The 23,902-nt window shown below is 43.7% G+C and overlaps 1 protein-coding gene across 14 annotated transcripts in view; it reads right to left on the reverse strand.

The window, feature by feature from the left end:
• Positions 1–1,548: 1,548 nt before the first annotated feature.
• Positions 1,549–23,902, reverse strand: part of sema4d (sema domain, immunoglobulin domain (Ig), transmembrane domain (TM) and short cytoplasmic domain, (semaphorin) 4D) — a 50,887-nt gene continuing 28,533 nt past the window's right edge. For 6 of the 14 annotated variants that reach the window (XM_023960409.2, XM_023960407.2, XM_078956158.1 and 3 more), the window contains 14 exons: positions 14,423–14,556; positions 11,955–12,100; positions 11,813–11,875; positions 11,631–11,729; positions 11,462–11,555; positions 11,239–11,355; positions 10,647–10,798; positions 10,150–10,325; positions 9,881–10,037; positions 9,576–9,798; positions 8,761–8,873; positions 8,257–8,429; positions 8,033–8,079; positions 5,080–7,499 (listed from right to left, as the gene is read on the reverse strand). In XM_023960409.2, the coding sequence (XP_023816177.1) occupies positions 6,520–7,499; positions 8,033–8,079; positions 8,257–8,429; positions 8,761–8,873; positions 9,576–9,798; positions 9,881–10,037; positions 10,150–10,325; positions 10,647–10,798; positions 11,239–11,355; positions 11,462–11,555; positions 11,631–11,729; positions 11,813–11,875; positions 11,955–12,100; positions 14,423–14,519 (2,637 nt within the window). In that variant the 5' untranslated portion in view covers positions 14,520–14,556 and the 3' untranslated portion in view covers positions 5,080–6,519. Of the gene's footprint in view, positions 2,340–2,889; positions 2,979–3,101; positions 3,315–4,914; positions 4,975–5,079; positions 7,500–8,032; positions 8,080–8,256; positions 8,430–8,760; positions 8,874–9,575; positions 9,799–9,880; positions 10,038–10,149; positions 10,326–10,646; positions 10,799–11,238; positions 11,356–11,461; positions 11,556–11,630; positions 11,730–11,812; positions 11,876–11,954; positions 12,101–14,422; positions 14,557–23,902 lie in introns of those variants that run through there. The other 8 variants (XM_078956160.1, XM_023960410.2, XM_078956161.1 and 5 more) reach the window with 4 other exon arrangements.

A 23,902-nucleotide genomic window follows, 5' to 3' on the forward strand; every position in this document is an offset into this window, starting at 1 on the left:
ATCTCAGATAAATTCTCAGATAAATAAATATCTGAGAAGGAGTTGTTTTTTTTACAGAAAATCTGCTTAATACATCAACTATTTGACAATAGTATTGTTGATAATTCGGTTACATGTGGAAGCACAAAATATTTTATACATTTATATACATTGCAATATTCTGGTAATATTGTTGCTGTGTTTTTTTTTTAATCTAATGGAAATCGCCATGTTAGTACAACTTAAATTGAACATCTAATTAAGACATGGAAATAAATATCTTACCTTTTTACTATAAACTTTAATAACCTGTCGAAATGGTAAGATAATAATGGCAGTAGTTACCAACGAGATAGTAAATATTGAGAAGTGCGTCACTAATGGCTACTTCTTTTTTAACAGCAGTTATAAACTTGACTTACCTGGAAAATAGGTTAGGTTTTTGTCCCTTGTAGGTTCCCGTAGGTATGAAACGGCGCAGACCAACAAACATAAAATAGAATAAAATAAAACTGCTTATATCCTGTTTTAAAAGAGACTAAATTAAAGCTATATCTAAAAAGTAAGTATCCGTTAAATTTGAAGTAAAGTGACGACGCTAAAAGCTCAGAAAATGAGAACATGAATCCACGTTCACTTGGGTCACATGACCAGAACTATTTAATTAAAGGCGTTCAATTTATTGGAGCAAATAAACCGTGAGAACATATTTTAATTGATTTTAAAAAAAAAAGGTCCCACAGCTAGCAAATACATGCTATTCAGACAGGTACAGGTGAGTGTAATTAGTGAACGTATGCGTCTATCATTCTGTTTCTCTTTGATAACATTTGTTAAGGTGGTAACGCATTCTTTGTCAAGAGGCTTTCCGATAAATAAATACATAAAAACTAGGCTGTTACTTATCCGTGAAAGTTTTTATTTTATTTATGTTTTAACATGAATGAAGCATCCAGCCTCACGCACAGCTGTATAATTGAACTAATAAAAATAACATGACTTAACAATCTTTATGATCAAAATAATAGTGATTTTTTTTTTACTTTAAAACAACGTCGGTCGCTACAGTATGTTGTTTGTGTCTATTTTAATTCTGAAACAATGTAAGAAAGAATTTTTTCCCCCATGTATTTGAAGCTTTTAAAATGGGATTGAAAATACATTGAAAGCATTTCATTTTGGGAATTATTTACTTTTAAAATACAATTTCTTTTCATTATTTTTTCGAGAGTTTGTACATTCTTTGGATTTAAATTGTTTTTTGTTTGGAAAGAGTAAAGCAGTATTTAAACAACAGATTTATACCAATATACCTTTTATAATATACTTTTTTGCCTCTCCAGACATATTGAAACATCTTATTTGTAATAATTCTATTCTGAAGCGAGTTACCTGTTTACTTATGTTACTTGTTTTTGACTAAATTGAATGGGTCAATCTTCTGCTAGTTATTTATTATTTCAGAACCTCGCATCCTTGTGTTTAAACGACCTCTAGTCCATCAGTGCTTGGCTGGAGTCATATTCTTGAGATTTTCTTATGTAATTGATATAAAGTGAGTACACTTGCTTCGTTAATAAATGTTTATTTACATTGAGAGAATTTTGTTACAAACAGAATTCTATCCTTTCTTTTCTGTTTAATTTGTTTGATTATTTATTTATATAAAATATTGTGACCAATGCCATTCATGGATTCATGTGCCTTCCTTTGAATGTTTTTTTTGACACTAGATGGCGCTGTGGCTCCATCTGTGGATGACAATATCAGAAAAGCAGACATTTTTTAAGGTTAGGTAAGCAAATTGTCAGAATATTCCATTGATGTTTGATCCTTAAGAGGTTTAAGGGTGCAGCTATAAATGCAGAAAGTACGGAGACACAAATGCCAGCTGTATATAATTGCAATGCAAAAAACCAACCAAACTTTTTCTTTATTTTTTTTTTTAACTTGAGGTGCAAACACCTGATCAATTCTTCCAAAAAAAAAAGAAAAGAAAAGAAAAGAAAAAAAGCTTCACAGACACTTCTGTCTGAACTGTGTAGTTCCACTGCTCCGTGCAGGCGCTGACGTCAAAATATTTGTCTGCTTCAGTAAAAACACAGCTGAAGCGCCAGCATCTTCAGGTGGAAGGAGGAGCTCCAGAACCCCAGTGGAACCAGACCGAACCATGCTGGTGGCAGGAACTGTCAAATCACGGCTTCATGGTCCACCGGAGCCTTTTCAGGAAGCAAGACAGGGAGACATTCAATCCCTACGAAAGGTTCCCCATCAGCGGTGTGTTCCAGCTGGAGTAGGGGGGCCAATTCCCAACCAGTTTTCAAACATGTTCACAAAGCTGTGTTCCCATCACAGCTTTCCTGTAAAAGAAAATGCAACATTTTTAAAGTCTTAGATCTTCAAAGTGTTCTTAACCACATGGATTTGACCGTCAATGAATCCAGATGCATACTAGGAGTCAATTTAAGGTTATGAGGGGAAAGCTATGTCAGAAGGTTTTAACCCCTTCGTGACATAATTTGCATCATAGGACCCGAGACGCTCCTTAATTTTGCATCACCTTAATCAGCAAAAACAATTTTTATATATAATTGACAATAAATTCAGGCATAAAGAGGTTAAAAAGAAAAAAAAATCCTGAAAAGAAAACACTTGAATGAAACTGTAACAAGATTAGTCTTCAGGGAATTTTATCTGCTGCGTTTAGAGATCTGTAATCCAATTGTGGAAATGGGGTTGATGATCATGTGCTCTCCACAATTTACTAATGCTTAACGAAGTTAAGGCAAACACGCTTCGGGAATCTCCAGATTTAGTTTACATCAAAGTCTCTTTTTCTTTACTCCAACTCATCAAGATTTTTCAGACAGCTTTTAGATCCTAAAAGAAATTAGTGGAACGCTGACCTACCAAAGCCTTTTCCCATCTTTTTATTAGCTGCTCGTGTTCTGTGAGTGCACTTCTCCACTGATTCAAATCCCTGGATGGAATGTTCTCATCTGTGGACAAAATGTTTCCCATTGATATACAATTGTTTTGATATAAATCAGTTATTTTGTGTTCAAACCTCAGCATGCAGACCATATCTTTCACACTTCACATGCAGAACGTGGAGCAGATACCTCTAATAGGTAGATGAACGTTGACCTCAGATGTGTCACTTCCTGTTTTGCCTTCAGCAACACACTGGTAACGGGCGTCCTTCATCGGCGGCCCTTCCCTGACCCAGCTGCTCACCAGTACCTCCGCCCGCCCCAGCTGCTGCCGAAACTCCACCACAGGGGTGTCCAGATGACGCCCGTCTAAAAGCCAGTGAATGTGGATGTCGCCGGGGCCTGCGATGAAGAACAGGAGCTCTGTTGAGCTCTGCATGAATGCTTTCCTTGTCGGGCCTCCTTGAGCGTTCACTTCCAACCAAACACCAGGAGCTTGTGAACATGCAAACACACAACAGCTATGACCTACTTCCAGTGACATGCAAAAGAACAGGCACTGTTCATGTGCAACACTGAAGATCCAAATCTGATTATTTCTGTATTCCAGATAAAAGAACCGAAACCAAACAAACTAGGAATAAAACCAAAAAATAGTTTATATATAGAAAAAGCAGATGCTAAACCTCCCTTCTTGGTCCTTATCTGAACAAGGGGGGTTCAGATAAGTTCAGGTAAGACATTAAAATGTGTTGATCCATAAATATAAAAAAAAACTTCAAAGCAATTAAGGTTGATCTCATTAATAGATAAAAGGGTTCAGCAGGCTTCAATGATTATGTACTTTTTACTAAAACATGCTGATCCTAACGTTTTCCGTGGGTTTATTTTTATAATTTGTAAAACTTGAGTTAGGATTGAACTAAAAAAAAGTTTGGACTCCATTAGTTGTTAATCTTCATCCAAAGCCATTTTCAAACTTTACTTATTGTCATTCCTTGTGTACCTCTATACATGTTTTTTACCGTTACAGTTTTAAATGACCGGAGAACATTGTGCCAAACACCGTGCAGTCCCTAAAGTGCTTGTACACAAGCATTTACTGAACTAGACTGAGTGACCCAAACCCCCCGTTTTCCAGTAACCATAGACTTCTGAGACAAACAGCTATTGGCTGCTACCCATTTTTCTAACATGTTCTTGCTAATCCTATTGTTTTCCATGATACATTTTCTTTATTGCAAGTTATTTGAATTATAAAACAGGCCAGAGACCTCAAAAAAAGTTTGTGGTGATTGAACGCTCAAAATGTTTGACAGACGCTCCCGAGCCTGCTTTCAAGGGGTTAGGGCGTGGACTTCCTACAACTGATGGTTCAATATTACCATGGTAACAAGTCTGGCCAATCACTGCTTACTAATGTTGTCTGGCTCCAACATGGCGGCGTCTGTATTGCGACTGAATTGTTTGTTTGAAAGTTCAATATTTTTTACGGGAGACATCACACTCAGTCCTGTTCTGTTAGACGAACTCGCTAACTTCCAGGTTGAAGCACATTTCAAATGAAAGTTAAAAAGAAGTGTTCAATAACTAACCCCTTTAGAGGCTTGGTCCACATAATAGTTGGTCCAGTTTTACTCCAATGCAGAGATGATTCATCTTTACAACAGTAATAAATATACTTACGGTAAATCCTAGTTACAAAATCTCCTTATAGCCAAGTTTAATTTTTCTAATTGCAACTGTTCAGTTTAATATTGAATGAAATGGATTCTTTACATGAAACAAGTTTTTACTCTAACAGATGCATTTCTTCTCTTTAGGCCAACATCACGTTCATTCTACTTAATCCTTCATGTGGTCTTCTAGGGGTTAACCACCACAGTTTTTCCCCCCTTACACGTCGGTCTTTAATTTGTTTTTGCATTTAGTGAACATTCAAAACCCAAACTGCACCAAGCTGCTGATTGTTAAAACAAAATCTGAGGCTTCAACATGCTCAGACATTCAGGTAAATGTTTTACTCACATGCAATAGGTCGGAATGACAAAAGGGTTCATTTCTGTTCAAAACATTAAAACCATAACATAACTTCAGTTGACTCATCACACAGTAGGTTAAACGCTTAAAGATACAAAGTTAAAACTAAAAAAAACATTTAGAAAAACCTTTTTTAAGGCTTTATTTACCTTTCTAGCAAGAGCCACAGGATGCTCTCTTCAATTATGTACAGCTTCCATATATACAGATTTAATTACAAATGTTTACAGGTCAAAAACATTGAAAAAAATACAGTTTTTGACTAACTGGCAGCTCTGGATGATAAAATGAATATGAAATATTCTTTAATTGAACAACCATGAAAGGTCGACAGTTCAACAGGGAACTCCAGTGAAATTTGTACATTTTGTCATCATTTTGAGGTTTCCCCCCCCCCACAGGTCTGACCCAAAAAAAAATCTAAGACAAACCCTTCCCTCTCTGTTAGTTTTTTCCGGTAAAAACCAGCATGCAGAGTAAAAAGGAGAGTTATAGAGTCGAGTGGTAAAAATTTCCAAACCGAGCATTGGAGATGAGTGAGGGCTGGTCCCAAAGCCACAGGCACCACTCACCAAGAGCAAGGCAGAAGAGCAGGAAGGCCCCGTGGGCATGAAGCCCCCAGGCCTGGTCCTTCAGCAGGGGAGGCAGAAGTCTCACCTCCGCCTCCCGAGCCTCCACAGTGTGAAGTTTGGTGGAAGAAGAGGAGAAGGAGGGAAGGGCAGAGCTCCCGCCAGAGGAGAGTGAGGAGGATGAAGAGGAGGCTGTGAGAGGAAGTGATGGAGAAGAAGAGAGTTGAGGAAATTCTACATGAGGGGCGACATGCAGAGGACAAAACAGTGAGAAATCTAAAAGCTGCAATAAATTATACAAAACCTACACAAGTGGAGAGTTAAGTGGGATCAAAATAATGCAGATGTGCCAAAAAAGCTCTGAACTTAAAAAGCTTCAGGTTATTTCAGGGCTTAAGCTTCAGATTGTGCTGTTCTTCATACTTCATCTATAGGCTGTGAATGACTGAAGGTTAAAGCACCAGATCATCAGTGAAGTTCACGTCACAGGTACAAAGAAAGCAAAACACCAGTGTCACTTCTCGCGAGACAGTGCTTGATACATTCCAGCATTTCTCCTCCCCCCCCCCCTCCTCCTCTCTCTCTCTCTCCGGCCGTATAACCTGCAGCACCTCCTCATCTCAGGTTCTGTACAACACATTTCTCCTCAAAGCCGGCCCAGTTCACACAGAGCAACCGTCCCTGAGAAATTACTGTTACCATGGCGCTTTGAGCATTAATGAGGAGGAGAAAAAGAAAAAAAAACACCGGCTGTACAAAAAGAGGGACTGTTTCTTAGGAAAACATCAGAGAAACTTACCAATTTGGTAAACAATGTTTCCAATTTGGAATGTAAGAAGTAGCTTTACTTGCTGGACTGAGCTGGTTTCCTTACATCTACACAAACGGACTCTACCCAGCACAACACTTAACCCCACTGAACGCTCAGGAGAACAGAACGTCCGAACGCAGCATGGCTTCAACAGCAGATGAATGAGAGCAGAGGGGAAGGCCTCTGGCTAGCAATCATCTGCATCTGCAAACTTGATGGACTGAGAGTCGCCGTCTATGTCGAAAGGTTTCTCCTGGGAGGGGCTGTCCCCTCTGAAGCTGTGAGGGGGGATCTGGCCGTTGCCACACTCTGGTTCGGTCTCGTAGCCGGTGTCTCGGAGCGCCCGCAGGCTTTGCTTGCCGTTCTGGGTCGGCTGGTCGCTCAGGTTCACCTTTTCCTGGGGGGCCGTTTCCATCAGACCCGCCTCGCAGGCCCTGTACTCTGGCTGGTGGGCGCTCTTGTGGCTGCCCAGCAGAGCGGCTCGCAGCCTCAGGCAGGGGGCTGGGAGGTACTGCATGTAGCAGTTGTACACCAGTGCAGCCAGAAAGAGGGCGAAGAAGAGGAGGAAGAGGAGCAGGTAGGCCATGCCGTTGCTATGCTGCAGATACTCGGCCTCTGGGTCTTGGCTGCCCGGATGGGGAACGATGGGGTTTGAGAGAACGTGCTGGTTACGCAGAACCTTGACGGTGCTGCTGGTGGGCGCAGTTAGTGATGGATCAGTTTGAGGGGGGGTGGTGAGGACCGCAGCGGTGAAGCTGGCTGAAGTTAGAGGGGCTCTGCTTGCCTTTACATTACCTTCAGCTGCAGCCTCGCTCCCTGCCTCTGGGCTGTTGGGGGAGCTGCTCCCGTTTGTCCCTCGCGGCACGGTTCTGACAGGAAGATCCAGAGTCAGCACATATCCAGCCAGGAGGAAGCTAAAGTTCTTCCCAGCGGCAGGAACCCATTCCACGCTCCAGCACTCATAGTAGCCCTGTTCTTCAGGAGCCACGCTGTAAATGAGGAGCCCGTTTTCGCCGATGAAGTGGAAGCGGGACGCCTCTGTGAGATCGGAGCCGTTCAGCCTCCACGTCACCTGAGCCAGGTTGGATTTCAGCAGACACGGCAGCACGGCAGAGCTCCCCGGCTTCGCCGCCACTCGCTGGAAGTCCTTCTGAGACAGAGATGCCACTGACGAGAAAGCAGACAAAAATATTACTATTGAAACCTAAATGGCTAAACAGAGGAGAACTCATGCAGCAACACTAAGATACACCAGAAGATGGAGACAGAGTTCATCTCATTTGTTGTTAAAGACCCTTTCACTCCAATGAAAAAAGGTGTTTTTGGTGTCTAACATGTTTTTGGGGCATTTTTCTGATGGAGGACGTTGATAAAGAAAATTAAGCTCAAATTTACATTTTTTATACTTATTTATTCAAATCGCAGTAATTAACAGCTGACAAAAAAATGCAGTTGGAAAAAGATCGTAGTTTTGCTGGGTGGGCCACAAGCTCCCTGCTCCGCTCCATTCTGATGCATCTCCTGCCGACAACTGGACATCGTCCTGGCTAATAGACTAATGGGAACGATTTAATAAGAGATCAAAAAGGGATTGGGGTGGGTCTTTAAGTCAGCTAAGATGATCATCTTAAGACTGTAGGATCTTGAATTCTCCATCATCACTGTTGATATGCTAAAGTTTGTTCATCAGAGCCTCATACCTGAAGGACACCTGTCTGCATCCCCTCTCAGACTCTGGACGAGCCTCCTGCAACACAAACGTCACAAAACTGTGAGATGGCATCTAGCAGGATAGGCCGGTCTAACTAGAAGGCCCATCAGATTTTGTTCTGAACAGGACGAACGTGCATGAATGCACCGGCGATGTGCCAAAAGATCCTAACGATAAAACGCAAACATCAGATTTAGTATCATGCAAACTCACCTGCGCTGCTGGCTAGGAGCATCAAAGATACTGATGCAGGTCCTGCTTTTTGGGTCCCAGGCACAGTATGGGTCTCGAGCCAGGACACAGTCCTGGCAGGACGTGTACCTGCTACAGAAGGCAGTGGGCGACTGCACAACACCAGAGTCGGAACCAGCATACATGGAGCGCGTCTGTTTGAGGAAACGGGAGCAGGTGAAACTGATGCCCACTAGATATTGAAAGAATGGCATCATAATATTCTCTCCTTTACTCTGAAACCACCAAGTTTAGCTAAACTTTAGTCGTCATTCATCATTGAGCACCAACTCTGTTCAGTCTAGGTTGAGCATTAATGCTGATTTGGTGACATTTTGATCAGTCAGTCCCCATACACGGTTGTGGGAAAGTTACGTTTAGCATCACAGATGTCAGTTTGTGTGGATATTTTAGTCCCTGACATCTACAGCCTGAGCCACCCCTGCTTTTTTCCTTTTCATGCAGCCAAAACAAACTGCAGCTGACCTCAGAGGAGAGCAGAAGATTCTTGATGGGCTCGTCGCTCTTCAGCAGCTGCATCTCCTCAACAATGTGAACCTCGCCTTCAAACAGCACCGACTTGTGAAGCATCCCTTTATCTGAAAAGACAAAGAGTTCAGTGATTTAGTCAAAGCAAATTAAAAACAGTCAAAACATTCCTTTAACAAAATACTTTCATTTTTTTTTCTGTAAAACTTTTTTTATGTTAAAAACAGAACGGATGAATACAAATAAAACGTGAAGCGGATGTGTTAAGAAGTCATTACACATCGGTTTAAAATTTCTTGATTTTATTCTTGTAATGTTAGTAATTATGCCTTCGTAAAAAAGGAAACTCACAAATTCATTCATTCATCAAATTTACGAGAAAAAGAAAACCCTGAAAGATTTCAATTAATGTGTAGTGACTTTATAAAATTGTTTTTCGGGGTATTTCTTTCAAATGGTTGTGAATCAGGAGCAGACAAAAAATAGAAGTTTAAAAAAAAAAAAACAAGCCTATTTGTTGCGTAGAAAAATACATTTTGTGGGCCAAAAGCTCCCCGTTTCGAGATCTCAACAACATGGAGGGGAAGGGGGGGCGGGATGCTCTGCGCCAACTATCCCACCCACAACTCTGAGGCCAATTTGCAATGAACTCCTGCCGCCCTGCAGAAAAACTATGCAATAGAAAATAACAGTTTTTTTTCTATTTTGGCTAAAAACAGGATAACTGTAAATAAAGACCTCTGGGAACGCTTTTACAGAAGCCCAAAGGACGATCAGAGTGGGACTTTGACGTATGAACAGCATCATCTCACCTGTTCCAGTGAAGATTATATCATAGGTGTTTCCGTCCAGCGCTTCGACTCTTTCCACCACAATCTGGGTGTAGTTGACGTCTTTGGTGATGAGGCGCGGCTTGTTGCCGATGGGCAGGACGGGATCTTCCAGCAGGGGGTGATCTCTAACAAACTGGAGGGTTTTGTCTGGCAGGTGGAGGGAGCTGTTGATGTTCTGCCGTCTCATCAGGTTGTTAATGCACTGAAGAAGAACATGAGGGCGTAAAACACAGCATTAGAAGAAATGCCGTCGGCTTTACCGATCAAGGTTTAGGGTCACTTACTGCTCCGGGGCGTGGAGACGGTGTGACGCCGTTGTATCGCACCCACTTGGTGTGCGACTGTTCCACTGTGGCCTTCTGCATATACTTCCCCTTGGAGAAGACTTCCTCCACAGCCGACACGTTGTAGGCGCACACAGCTGACAAACCCACATTCCCCCTTTAAGGATGACAAAAGGGAAGGGGTTTGATATTGGTTTGGAGAAAAAAACAACAACATAAAACTCTTTTTTAGAAGCGTGCATCTTTCTGCAGCTTTAAAAAAGACTGACCACTGAGAGGTGAAGACTCCGTAGAAAACGGTGTCTTTCCACTCCGCCCCCTTCAGGGTGAAAATGTCCTGCACCACGTTGAAAACGAAGTTGAGCTCTGGCATGGAGCACACCAGCTTCGCTTTCAGAAAAGACGTCCATTTCTTCTGCAGCGTGCGCTCGCCGCCAAGGTCCCCCTGTGAAAGGACGGTGCAGATGCTCAGCCGTGAGAAGAAGTGGTGCAGATAGGAGCAGATAGGGAACATGAGCAGCATTTGGAACAAAAAAAAAAAACAAAAGAAACACAAGGCTTCTTATTTAAGGGGGAAATTCCCAGCTTCTCTCAAACTGCTTTGATTACTTTGGGTCAAGGACTGTTGGCGTGTAAAATGAGCATCCTCTTAAGAAGCAATTTATGATTTGAGCTAACTGGTCAGAGAAGAAATCTTCCCCAAAACAAAGGTTTGATTACGGCTCTAAAGGCTGGTGGGTGCAGATGGTGCGCGACATGTACCGACCTTGCAGACGCGAGCCACCCTGGGGATGAGCAGCTTGCCAAAGAACTCGTATTCCACCGACACTTCGGTGAAGAAGTAATAGATTTTGTCGTCATCGCCATCTGCTCTGCTTTTCCCTCCTCTGATCACGTCGGCAAACACGAAACTCGGCTCTAAAAAGGAGCAGATTTGGAGCCTTCAAACCATTGATGAGTCATTTGGAAACCAAGCGGCATTTAAAACATCTGTGTGAATGTTTCATATTTAAAGTTTTAACCTTTAAAAACTTTTTTGAGGAACTAATACTTCAGCCAGACATGCATCTCCCTTTGTTCACTTAATTACAAAGAGCTGCTAAGTAACCAGTAAGTACAGACACTTCAGCAACAGAGTCATTTTACAAGCTGACGGCAAAGTTATTGCTGAGTCAATGTGAAAGCTGATAACAGAGAAAGGAAACCGACTGTTTTTAGTCACAGAGAACAGAAAGGGGATTTATTTCAACATATGGAGGAACTTACACATGCAAAAAAATAAATCTAATAAAAAAATGTTGTCTTTTAATGAAGTTCTCTTCTGAGCAGCTTCCTCCCTTTATTCAAAGCAAACCTACCGTTTAGCCATGACGTGGAATACTGCGTCCTCAGAAGAGAGCGGGACTGGGAATATCTGGAAATAATGGGCTCGCTGCCCAGGAAGTTATAAGCTGTCCCAGAGTACAGATCTCCATCTGATGGATAAAAAGGAGATTATGGGGTTTGAAAGCACTATGATGAAGAGCTTACAACCAAAAAGGAAAAAATAAAACAAAAACAAAAAAAAGTCCTCCCACTCACCAACCATGACTGTGGTGAAGCTTTGTGACGGGTCAAAGGAACACTTCCCTCTGCCGTCTTCAATCCGACCCGCCAGCGAAAAGTCACCAAGGTTCTAAAAGGGATCAGATTAAAGTTTGCACCTTTTTTTTGCTCGTAGGGCTTTCAGAGGAGAGACATAGCAGCCTACCAAGTGGTCACACTGAGGCTGAAAGGCGTATGTCCCGCAGACGTACAGCCGCTCATCGTCTACAACTTGGAGAACCCGGATGTAGTTCAGACAATCCCTCTGAAAAGCAACAGAACACATTTACAACAGGAAAATGCAGAGATAATAATAAATTAATATAAGTAAAAATTAAATGATCAAACCTCTTTTGACTTCCCCTTAAGTGCGCACATGTTCATGGGGGTTTCCGCTACTGTCCACTGAACCTAAAGAAGCATCGACGTTTCAGAGACAGAAGGCTTCGCCGTCATGTTTCTCTTTCGTCGTAAAAAAGTGTTTCGGTACCTTGTTGTTTCTGATGGTCACATTTGTCATGCTGAGCTCAAAAATGGCCTCTCTGGCCCCCACGTACAGCGCAGCCTTCTCTTCGCTCAGCAGCAGAGTGGAGTAGTTGAATATCCCGGGCTCCGAAAACTCCATCAGACCCAAATCTGAATGTTTAAATGGAAATAAACATGTTTAAACAAGTGAGAAAGAAATCAAATCTGCTGTTTTTAGATAAAGGAAACAGACAATAACTTCAGAATAAAGGCAGACAGAACTGGCAAGGTATAAAAATTTAGTACTCAAGTTTTAACGATTTTTGCTTGTAATGTGCCGTTTTTTTTAAATGAACTGTCAATTACCTGAAGAATGTATTGTGCTGAACATATAACCTTGCTTTGCTAGAGCTAGTAATTTAAAACTACAATTTTAAAAAAGCGCCTTTTTTGGAGAATCATCCAAGTTTGACTGAGGAATGCGCTCCTGCTCACGACATCTGCTGAGATGCATTGGCTGACTCAGCTTTAAGCAGATTTACGTTGCAGGTGCAGGTTATTGACACCACAGCGGTGAAAGGAAATCGGCTTGCTGTAAGTGGAGAAGCTTGTCACAGGGATGAGACGTCTCGTTTCTCTCCCACAGAGTCACCTAAGATGTCCTACTGTGGATGACGGTTTCTCCACCCGACGAATCGCCTGAGGAGACCAAGGGGACTTTCTCATGATAACTTAGGCAACAAGTGAAACCTATAGTGTGAGCCTGAGGCGCTGAGAAGCCTCGTTCAAAGGTCTATAGCCAGGGAAACTTCTTCCTCCCTTTTAGTGCCAGTAAAACAGCACCTATCTGACATTAGGGTCTCGGATTTCTAGTTTCAGGAGAGCATGAAGTGAGAGAACAGCTTCAAGTGAAAAGTTTCACTTCTTAAAATGAGACATCGCTGCTCAGGATGCTACTGCAGGAATAGGTCGACCTCTGATAGGAAGATTGCAGGTTCGATTCACTCCTTGCCTCTAAAAGAAGGTTGGTCGCCAGTGTTCGGCAGCAGAGCCGCCATGATTGGTGTGAGACTGGGTCGGTGACTGAAGCACTTTGGGCCTTCGAGGAAGGTAGAAAAGCGCTACAAAAGAACACGCCATTTACCACAGAATTCTCTATTTAAGACCGAAGCGTATGTTACACCTTTGGGGAAAGGGAATCGATGCATTCCTACAGAACATCAGTAAGTCTACCTTGAAAGTGTTAAACGTGCATTGTGTTAAATTTACGAAGGACTTATCTATTGTTTAATTACAATACACCAGGCTTAGGAAGGTTTGATGTCACTGTTACCGTATTTTCTGGAGTACAAGTCCCACTTTTGAGAGAAAAGTCCAACACTGATGAACAAACTGGCCAAACCCAGCATAATGCTGCGTTCACACCAAACGCCATTCATGCTCGAACGCCACTGCCTCTTTTGACGTGCGTCACATTTAATGCTCAATACTTTCCAGAAATGTGTTCATAAACTAGACACGCCCATTGTGTGTAGAGAGAAGCTACTGTCTGAAGTGTTTAGTCTCATCCCTACATGGAGGCTTTGACTGTATATCTCATTTATAATGCACGGAAAATGTTGAGAGATTATGTTTATTTCTTTTGAAGAGCTTTACAAAAGCATCGATAATCACGTTTCCATCTCTGGGTTCATGAGATTGTTCAGTTTTTCTTCCAGTGATCGTTACCTTCTACACTGCAGGAGCTGCAACTACATGAGTGCATTTAGCTGTTCTTTTGTCTGTCTGGGACCCCCAGTTTGAAGACTTGCTGTCCCCCACTGTCTCAGCAAATAAGAAAAACATCCTAGTGTTCAGGAGAACGGTCAGATTCTACTCAAAGTTTGCTTTGGACAAAGCTTCTTCTTCTGCTTTGAGCTTATATGAGCCCATTTATGTTTTAAAAAATCATGAGTGTAAGTCGCACCCCTGGCCATTCTAACAAAAAAATAAAAAGAATAAATTAAATTTAAAAAAAACGTGACTAATACTCCAGGAAAAATATGGTACTTGCCAATTTCCAACTTTAAAAATTTTGAGTTTTTTGTTTTGTTTTGTAAAAACTGAGGTTTGAACCAAACTGTGTGGAAAGTAAACGGCTGCCATGCTAAACTCCACTTCAGCATGGCAGCTTCAGAAAAGTATGCTCCTTTGGGGCAGAGACAGGAACTTTATTCATTTGTTTATTCAAATATTTTAGCTTCCGGACGTCACGGTCAGATCCAAAAGTTAAAGCCATGAACTGCCCGTTTCTGAGTCTTCACAAGTTCTTTAAAAATAGTTTGACTATTTGTGACCATTAAACATTTATTTAACTCAGTTTTCAGACTTGAAATGAAATGAAATGCAAACATTTGGAATGGACTTGCAAAAAGGGACAGGCAAGAATCTTTGCTTTAGAGTTTTCTAGCAAGTCATGGTGAAAAAACAATCAGCACTTTCCTGCACCCTTACCGTGGTGCTTCCAAGACGTCCGAGGCACAGTGTGGGGTCCGTGGGTGGAGACCTCCAGGAGCAGCCCCAGAAACACCCCCAGCACGCCAAACCCCATATTGGACTCCGATAGCTTCGAAACCGTAAAGTTAACCCTAAAAAAGATAAAGACAAATTTTAAAACCTGCAATAAATACATACAGCCAAGTTCCTTCTGCGCCAATTATATCCTGATACAAAGAAGCTGAAACAAGCATGCAGCTAATTTCAAATTTAAAAAAAGCATTGACAAATATGTTAGAAGAAAAAAAAAGCTCAACATCCATTTTGCTTAAAATTAATGAAAAAAATTAAGCATGTTAGTCCGGTACAAACAAAAAGCTAATTTTTTGTTTAGGTTTTAAATATATTAAAAATCTTCAAACCATTACTGGTTTAATTGAAAATAATTCTAATATTTCTGCTGAAAGTAATAAACAACCAACAGATCATTTGGTTCTTAACTGCTTCCGTTTTTGCCTACCAGTAATCTCGTGGTTGTGCTTTGATGCATTTTTGCATTTTTAGTGGATAACTTTATGAATGTTCTTCACCATCTATGCTGATAGCAAAAGCAAACAGACACACACACACTCTAAAGAATTATAAACACAAAAAACGTTGAATTTGTTCTGCCAACATTGAAAGTTGTTTGCCGAGTCAAATCCAACCTTTTCCAATGACCTGCTGCATCGCAAACACAGATGCGTCTGGTTTGACTCTGAGGAGAACTGACAGCTCCTGGTCTCTATCAGCTCTTATCAGACGTGTTTGTCAGAAAACTGTAAACTTCCTGCTTCCAGCTGCTTTCCAAGTTCACATTCGCCACAGCGTGAGCCGGCTAAGACTCCAGTAACCCTTTAACAGCTTTGCCGAAGGCTTCCAGTCTTCAGACCCTCCATTACAGCAACACATGGAACATAACCATAAAGTTATTAATGAAAACTAATACATCCTTTACTCACGCTTAAATAAATACAGAACATTAAAAAGACGAGGTTTGCTTTTTCCTTTTCAAATAAAGTTAAAAGACCCACTCTAGTTAAAATTGTGTATTTTAGTGTTTATAACATGTTCTTGAGGCATTTTTCTGATAATGGAGGACTTATATAAAGATTATTACCGTATTTTCCGGACTATAAGTCGTCCTTTTTTTCATAGTTTGGCAAGGGGTGCGACTTATACTCCGCAGCGACTTATATTAGAAATAAATTGAAATAAATACATTGTTTACCCTCCTGTTATGTTCATTTGTGAAGAACAGAGATGATATTCCTGGGTCAATTTGATGTATGAGGTATGTTAAGTGTTAAGAGTATGTTAAGTGACTCAGAGAATCAGCAAACTTTTTTTTACAGTAAGATCTTGAAGGCTAACAACATAATATTTTATTTTCCAATGATTTCATAGATTCAGAAATGCAATAAAAGTGAAAACTGTTTCTACAAATACAGGATGAATACAGAGTATTAGTTGGCCAATGATGCTTCATGAAAAGAATAAATAAATAAGTATGAGAAAGAATTATTGTGAAATTATTAGATAAACAGTCTGTTATGATTGTGTCATATAAGGTTGTGAAAGTTAAAATGCGACTTATAGTCCAGTGCGACTTATCTGTGTTTTTTTCTACTTTATAATGCATTTTTGGGCTGGTCCGACTTATACTCCGGTGCGACTTATAGTCCGGAAAATACGGTAAGCACATTTTCTGAGCATTTCTTTTTCAAGTCGTGACGAATCAGCAGCAGAGAAAAAAAACTGTGCCGTAGAATGTTTTTTGATTCCGGCTAAAGTAATTAATAATTAAAGATCACTGGAAAAACTTTCAGAATGACTGAATGAAGAATGGAATGGGACTTTAACGTCAAGAAATAAAGGTATAGGATAAATTAAATGAATAAATAAGCACATTGAAAAGTGTTTTTAATTGGGGTGCTTGGTCGTCGCTGCTCCTTGCCCTTCTGTCGTGGTTTGGGGTGGGGGTCGGGGCCTCCGGTGCCTGGCGGGGGCGGTGGGGGCTCCGTTTGTCGGGGGGTCGGGTCCGGTGCCTGGGTGGGGCGGGCTGGGGCTCTGCGTGGTCCTCTGGGCTTGGGTGTGGGGGTGCGTGGTGGGGGGGTGGGGGGGTGGTCTGGCTTGGCTTGGGGGGGGTGGTCCCTTTGCCTGTGCTGGGGGGGGTTGGCGGGGGGCCCTGCTCGGGGGGGCTGCCCATCTGCGCCTGGGGCTGGGATCGGCCCTTCCCTGGCTCTTGGACGGGACGGGACAACCCTCTCGGGGCCCCCGGTCACTCTGGGTGTCATCCGCTTCGGCTGCGGGGTCTGGGGTGGGGCGGGGTGGGGGGTTTGTCGGCCCTGTCCTGTGGGGGGGCGTTCTGCGGGGGAGAGGGGGCCCATTATGGGTACGGGTCGGGGGGGCTGACGGGTCGGGGTCTCCGCTGAGGCAATCGGTGGTTGCCTCAGCCAGTTGGCTCCCTTGGTCCCGTCAAGGCCTGACCAGAGCTCTTCTAGGGCCGGCGTTTGGGGGTGGGGGCCTGGGCTTGCTCCGGGGTGGGTGGTGCCGGGCCTGGGGTGTCGGCGCCTCCGGGGGTGGGGCCCCTGGGCTGGTTGGGCCTGGCCCGTTTACTGGGGGGGGGGGGACAGTTGTTTGACCACCGGGGGACAGTCTACCAGCTGTCCCCAACTTACCCCTTCCTCATATAACCTCATATTAGGGTGAGGGGGTGGGGGGTCTAGCCTGCGATGCGCCTTGGGGGGGGGGCTACTTGGCAGTGGCCCCCCTCCTATGGTTGCCGTATGGAGTGGGCCCCCCCTCTTTCGGTTTTATTTGCACCTTAGACATGTAAGGTCCTTGGTAGGGGGGGTGCTTGGACATCACTGCCAGCAAGCAGCAGATGTCCTCCTAGCACCCTACCCGCCAATTTTAACCACACCTTAGACATTTAGGGCCCCTTGGTGGGGAGGGTGAGGGGACATCACTGTGAGTAATCAGGAGATGTCCCCTTAGTGCCCTACTCGCCAATTTTAACTGCACCCCCCTTAGTACACACACCCCTCCCCCTTCAATATATACATTCCAACATAAACACACACACATGCACACACACACCCTGTCAAACACACATACACGCACACACATTTTGCAAGGAAGGTGGGACCTGGGTCCATCTGTCCCCTACCCCTTCCCTGGTGGGGGGTGCGGGCCCCTTGGCGACGGCGGCCGTGTCCCCTGGGTGCCGGCTTCCTGGGCCCGGCGGTGCTCTCTCCGCGCGGTGGGGGGGGTTTCACATTACACCTGAGCCGGGGGTGTTCATGTCCCTGGGGGGGTGGGTCCTGGTCCTTGCCCCTGAGCGCTGGGCCCCGCCAAACTACCAACAGTGGCCGAGCCTGGTCGGGCCATATTTACAACACCCCTTGTGGGCCCCCTTTTTTTCCCCCGGGGTTTCCCCCTCCTGGGCGGGGGCGGCGGGCCCCTGCCTTGCTCCTCCCTGGACCAACCGTGGGCCGGGTGGGTGGCTGCCTGGAGTGCGGAGCGGGTCTCCCTTGGGGGGGGGGTAGTCCTGGCTCGTACCTGGGGTTGGGGCGGGGGGATGCCCGGAACTCCTGGGTGGTGGTGGGGTGCTCGTCTGGGGCTGTGGGCGTCCTTCTCCGGTGGGGCCCTGCGTTGGGCTCTCCCGGCGCGGCGGGGGGGCTGCTTTCCTGGTTGGGCTGGGGCGGCGCTCTCTTACCCTCCGCGCCTCCCTGCTCTCTGGCTCTGGGGGCCTCGCGGCAGTCCTGCTGGCCCTAGCCTGGGTGGCGGGCTTGGTCGCCCGGGGGGCGGTTGTTCCCTGCCTGTTCCCGTGTGGCGTTGGGGGGATTCCGGATGCCGCTGCTGTTGCGGCGGGGGTCTGGGTGTGGGGGTGGCTGGGCGCTCCTTCTTTTCACATTCCACCATCCATTTTAGAAGAACAAACACTCACCTGAACACAGGTGTTAGCTCACCTTTGCACTAATAGTTTGCATGATTGAATGAATGAAGGATTTCACACTTGTTGGTTTAAAGGCATAGGTATGCATTTGTGAACACTGTTTTGTGTACATGTTGACATGTGGACATTTTTGCAGCTAGGAGGTGTGTTGATAACATTTGAGTGTGTGTGGACAGGCCCCGCCCTTTTTGTACTACATTTGAACCGTACCGTAATGATAAACAACCAGTAAACCTGTCTGCTCTATGCTGCTTCATGGTCTTACCCCCCCTTCTCACTATCAGCCCCCCCTCTCTAACATCCCTCTCTCTTCTTCCCTTCTTTCCTTTTCCGTCCGGTCCAACACCAAAGATTTCCAAACATGGTTGAAACTAATAAAGTTTGGCCACAATTACAAAAGGGGTTTATTCAGTCATACCTTTGGTTTGTCTGAAGATTAATAACCCCTCTTGTTAAAGTAAAATATGTCCAACACAAGAGGCCCTCAGCTCTTATCTGCCTGCCTAGCTGTTGGACAGGACAAGTTTAAAAAAAATAAAAAATAAAGTGTTTTTGTGTGTTTTTTAGACCTCTAATTCTGTCCCACTCTTGGTTCTCATCGTGCTAAAGGGCGGACACAAACTGAGGCTGCTTTTCCTAACTAGCAACCACAGAGATGGAACAAACATTATCAATTCAGGCCATTTTAATGGAAAATAATTGTGTGTGGGAGGATGCAATGTAATAATGATGCTTCTGCAAGTCCTCCGTTTGTCCAATCATGTCAGGCGAGCGACATCTGCACACCTCCATCTGTGGATCTCCACCTCCCCTCCACAGAGACGACACTGGTAATGAACACTCTGCAGGTTGAGTTTATTGAAAGCTGACGTCGGGGACGGAAACCAGGCAGTTCCGTGAACACCTCTCTGAAAAGCTGGTTATTCTGGTTTTTTACCAGAACACAATCACAGAATGAACCCATGCATAGTGGGTGGAAGTCATGCAGAGAATGTGATCAGGGTTACTGGACGTCTCTTTAGGAGGTAAACGGAATTTCACCTAAGAGGTTATCCTTTAAAAAAAAAAAAAAAAAAAAAAAAAGGTAGTCCCCCCCCCCCCCGTTAATTAGAGCAAGCAGAAGTTCACTGAACACATAAATCAATGTCTGACACTTTCATTTGACCCAGTGACCTCATTGTAAAACAATTTCACTCAGTTTTTAGATTAGGGGTCAGTCAGCCAGAAGAGGGCGGGCATGTTGTGAGTCACACATCCCATATAGTCAATGCAGCTATTGGGAATGGGTATCTGGAGGGGTAATTGATTATTGATTTGGATGTAAATGAGGAAAAACTAGCCCCACAGTGCTGTCCTTCCTAACTGGAGCAGCCCCTCCTCTGGTCCCACTTATGAAAAATCTGGCAAAGACGGAATTCCAGCGCAGCTTCGGGCTCAACCGTGGCCTCCTCTCTGCTGAAAGGGGGGAGTCAGGGGGTCAAACACAGAAGAAGCCATTGTTTACTGAAGATGAGGGTAGCCTCCACTCGACTCCATTCCCCCCCCCACCATCACAACCACGTCACCACGGTCAACAATGAACAGGGACCGGGGAAAAAGGCGTCACTGCTCCCTCCCCGACGGTTTCTTTTGACAGCGCTGCCAGCCTGAATGCCAGGGCGGCTTAGCCATGAGGCGAGCTTCGAGCCAAGCTTTTCAAAGATCGCACAGGCCCAGGAGATCTGGAGGCATCCCGACAGGATGAAACAGAAACGCTCTGATGACAGCGGCAGAAACTCTGTCGGTTAAGGAGCTGCAGAGATGGACCAAAATAGCAGCGGCGTGGAAGGACGAGATAATGCCGGAACCACGATAAAGACCTTCAGGCGAGAAGAATATTTCTCTCGTTTTTGCCTTTTGGGAAAAAAACTTCTTCTCATGCCACCGTTTAACACCAGTCAGCCAGCCTCATTCCCAGACTGAGTCCAAACAAAACAGTCAGAAGGCCGAAACAGAGGCTGCTGGGAGAATCAGAGGGGGGACTGTAATGGCCTGGGATATTTAAGATGGTTACCATGCTGGCAGCTCTCTTTGAGGCCTTTGTGCTCCCCTCTCAGCTCCTTTGACCGAGCAGGGTGTTGACACCTGCTCGGGGCATTTGGGTTCCCAGCACCGCGCTTTTAAACAGGCACAGAAAATGGCAGACTGCCACTGCCAGAGAGGACCACAGTGTCGCAGATGACTAGGAAACTTGAAGTTAACACACATTTTTCTGTTTTTAGAACTTGTTGCTCTACATGATCAGTACCCCAAAAGATGATCGTGTTGTCCCTTTTCGCTGCACTTCAAAACCGATTCTCCCAACAGGCGGTTTTTCGGGACAATTCCCAAGTGCCTTAGGCCTAAACAGGTGGAGCTGTTAAACTACAGCTCACAAAGAAATAGGACTAAAGAGAATCAGTTCTGTTCATTTGAATAAAAACCTTTGCTGAGGTGAACATAACCCGTTAAAATAACAGACTCTACACAACATCCACATGTTGGGTTGGAAATGATTATTGAAGGAACTGCTACACACCTGCAGAAACAGCTGAAATTCATTCAATTATTAACCTGCAAAATACCATTTGGAGCTTTTTCCTACAGGATTTGAATCTTTAAAAAGGTGAGAATCTAACTACAAAATCGGAGTACGAAAATGCCAAAACTCTGAGGTAACCCGAGGATCAAGGACTCTGCTTTGACGGCTGCACCAGGGCTTGTTCACATAGGGCTGTTTGGTCTGGACTACTTTCTGCAGATAGCCCTGCTTGGTAAGGCAGGTGGGAAAACTTACTCTAACTCTGGTCAAGACTAAACAAGTGAACCCTGGTCCGAAAACTGGGGTGGCAAGTAAGTGTGGTGAACAACAGTAGGAAAGATGATCCAAGAACCAAAGAGGAAGGAACAAGGCAAACGCTGTGCATTTTGCTATTATTAAACGTGGTGTAGTCATCCATGGATGATGCCAAAAGTTATACAAGAACAAATAGCAGTTCTCAAGTTCAAATTTCTTATTGGATGTTGGGCTGTGTCCAAATTCCTTCACTACTCCCCAGTTAGCGCACCATTGGAGGCACTCGTCATTTACTGGGAGTTTATAAATCTAAAGCTTCAAAAATCAAGTGCACTTGGAAATTTCCCAGAATTCTTCACAAAAACCAGTGTTTATTCTATGCTCAAGAGATTGGCAAATATAGACTACAATGCATTGTGCTTGAACGATTTGTCATTTTCAAAAATGGTGGAACCAAGTCACGCAAATGTACTTCAGCAAATGGCTGACAATACAATTGGTGTATTAAAAGGAAAAAAAAAAAAGCATTTAGCATGTGTCCATATTTAATTTAAATCCAGAGCACTGGATAGTCCTGCACTTTAGTCTAGGGACACTGCTGTGGTTTCTGACATTACTACAAATTAAGAAGCTGTTAAATGTAGACTTTGCTTAAAGCAATGCACATTTCACCGTTTACTGAACTTGAAAACTTCAAAACAGTGGAGGCCTTTGGTGCAGAGGTAGATCGGATCAGTTCCCACCTTGCCTGTCCATGTGTTGAAGCATCCTTGCTTCAACACATGGACAGGCAGTGAACCTCACAGTGCTCCTGGTGGTTACAAGTTGCCACCATGCAAGGCAGCAGAGCTGACGGTGTATAATTTGTGCACGAATGACTGTCAGGCTTTAAGATAGAACATTACTATACAGGTATACTCCAAGTATGAGCCTGTATTGAGGTAGAAGATGTGGCCATTTTTACAGTTTAATTCTAACACCAGAGATGTCTCCGGCAACATTTAAACAATTTTTGACTGATGGCAACTTTTTGACCACATATACGGTCAACATGAATCACCCAATTATGACGCAGAGAAAAGCGCCTTTGCGCAAATATCCGACTTAAGATTGATATACACTATACAACATAACACTTGTATAGATATCTCCAGACAGAATCCACTGGAATTATGTTAATTGTGTTGATGGTTAAAGAGAGAGGGAGGCATTGACCCGCCCATTTGAGTTGCTGCTCCACAACTGAGAGCTTTTTCAAACCGCGGGTTTTTATCTGCCTCTGATCCACCACGATTTGCACACAAAACAAAAAAAACTCATTGCAATATTAATCTTACATTTTTTTTCATGTCCTCCATCATGAGAAAAATGCAATATTTTTATTTTTTATTTTTTTTCATTTATTTATTTATTTGTTCCTTTCATGAAAATTGATGTTCAAATGTTTACATGTTTGTCTTACATATTGAACATTTTCATGATTGGAAGGGAGCAGAATTGAAGAACACAATTCTTATAATTATCTGCTCCCTTTTAAACATTACATTTACATTTCTCACACCATCACCTGTGCTCAGATTTCACAATGTACAGTTCCACTACACAGTAAATACATTCCATTCATTTAATACATACATTCCAAAAATTGCATTCAATAGTCAAGTTTGTACAAACTAATTTGTTTAGCTTTATACATGAGTTTAAATTTAATAATATTTTGACAACTTTTTAACTGATTCTCCTGGGAATTCCACATTTTTACCCCTGCAATAGGCTCCGTGCACGAAAGAAGGCAGTTCTACTTCCGCCGCCTTGAGTGTGAGGCCGACCATTTCCGGCTTGCGACTTCTATAGCAGCGACACGGCAGATTTTGATTGCGAAAGATGTTATATTTCACCCGTTTTCTACAAGGTCTCCCGAAAATCGACGTGAACGACATCTACAGGATTGTCGACCAGTGCGTGGTTACATGGGCAAAATATCGTGTCTAAAATATATAGTGTCGAAAATACCGAAAGGAAATGTGTCCCGTTGTAGACAAACCTGTGCTGTCACATTATGCAGCAGCTCGGTAATATACGTGGCGATCTTCCAAACGTGCTTTTATTAATTTTATGAATATTATGAAGTGCCTGTTTGCTCATCATTTTATATTTAATCCTTGTGGTCAGTGCTTTTTTTTGTGGAAGAAGAACAAAACTGAAGAACAACCCAGTGTTAGGAGAGGCTAACAACACGGGCTAACAACATTAGCCTTTTGATGGAGACAAAATCCAGGACAAACCATGTGGGAAACGCTGCAATCTGCATCCTGGCTGCACGTAAATGATCAGCCTTTATTTGTCGGGGCACAATTAGATACACAATTCCATGTGTCGTGATTTTTTTGAACAGTTTCTGAGGACTGAGCGGCATTTCTGCTCTGAAAAGCTCACACACACTGTGTGCTCTGCTCTGCCCTCGCGAGTCCGGCAGCCGCTAACCCAGAGCGGCGGCTCGGCTTTCAGTCCGAATTCTCACACACAACAAAACAATAAACGCACACGTAACAAAGCATCTCTCCCCTAACACATTAATAAATCCGGCTGCTCTGCGCAGAGAGGTTCACTCGGTCCACTGGCACCGGAGCCCGAACGCAGAGCTCGGATGCCGGGTCCAGACGTCAGTGGACACGCATCCCCC

Source organism: Oryzias latipes, chromosome 12, assembly GCF_053564925.1.
Source record: "Oryzias latipes strain Hd-rR chromosome 12, Olatipes_Hd-rR_3.1".
In the NCBI taxonomy this organism is placed as follows: Eukaryota; Metazoa; Chordata; class Actinopteri; order Beloniformes; family Adrianichthyidae; genus Oryzias; species Oryzias latipes.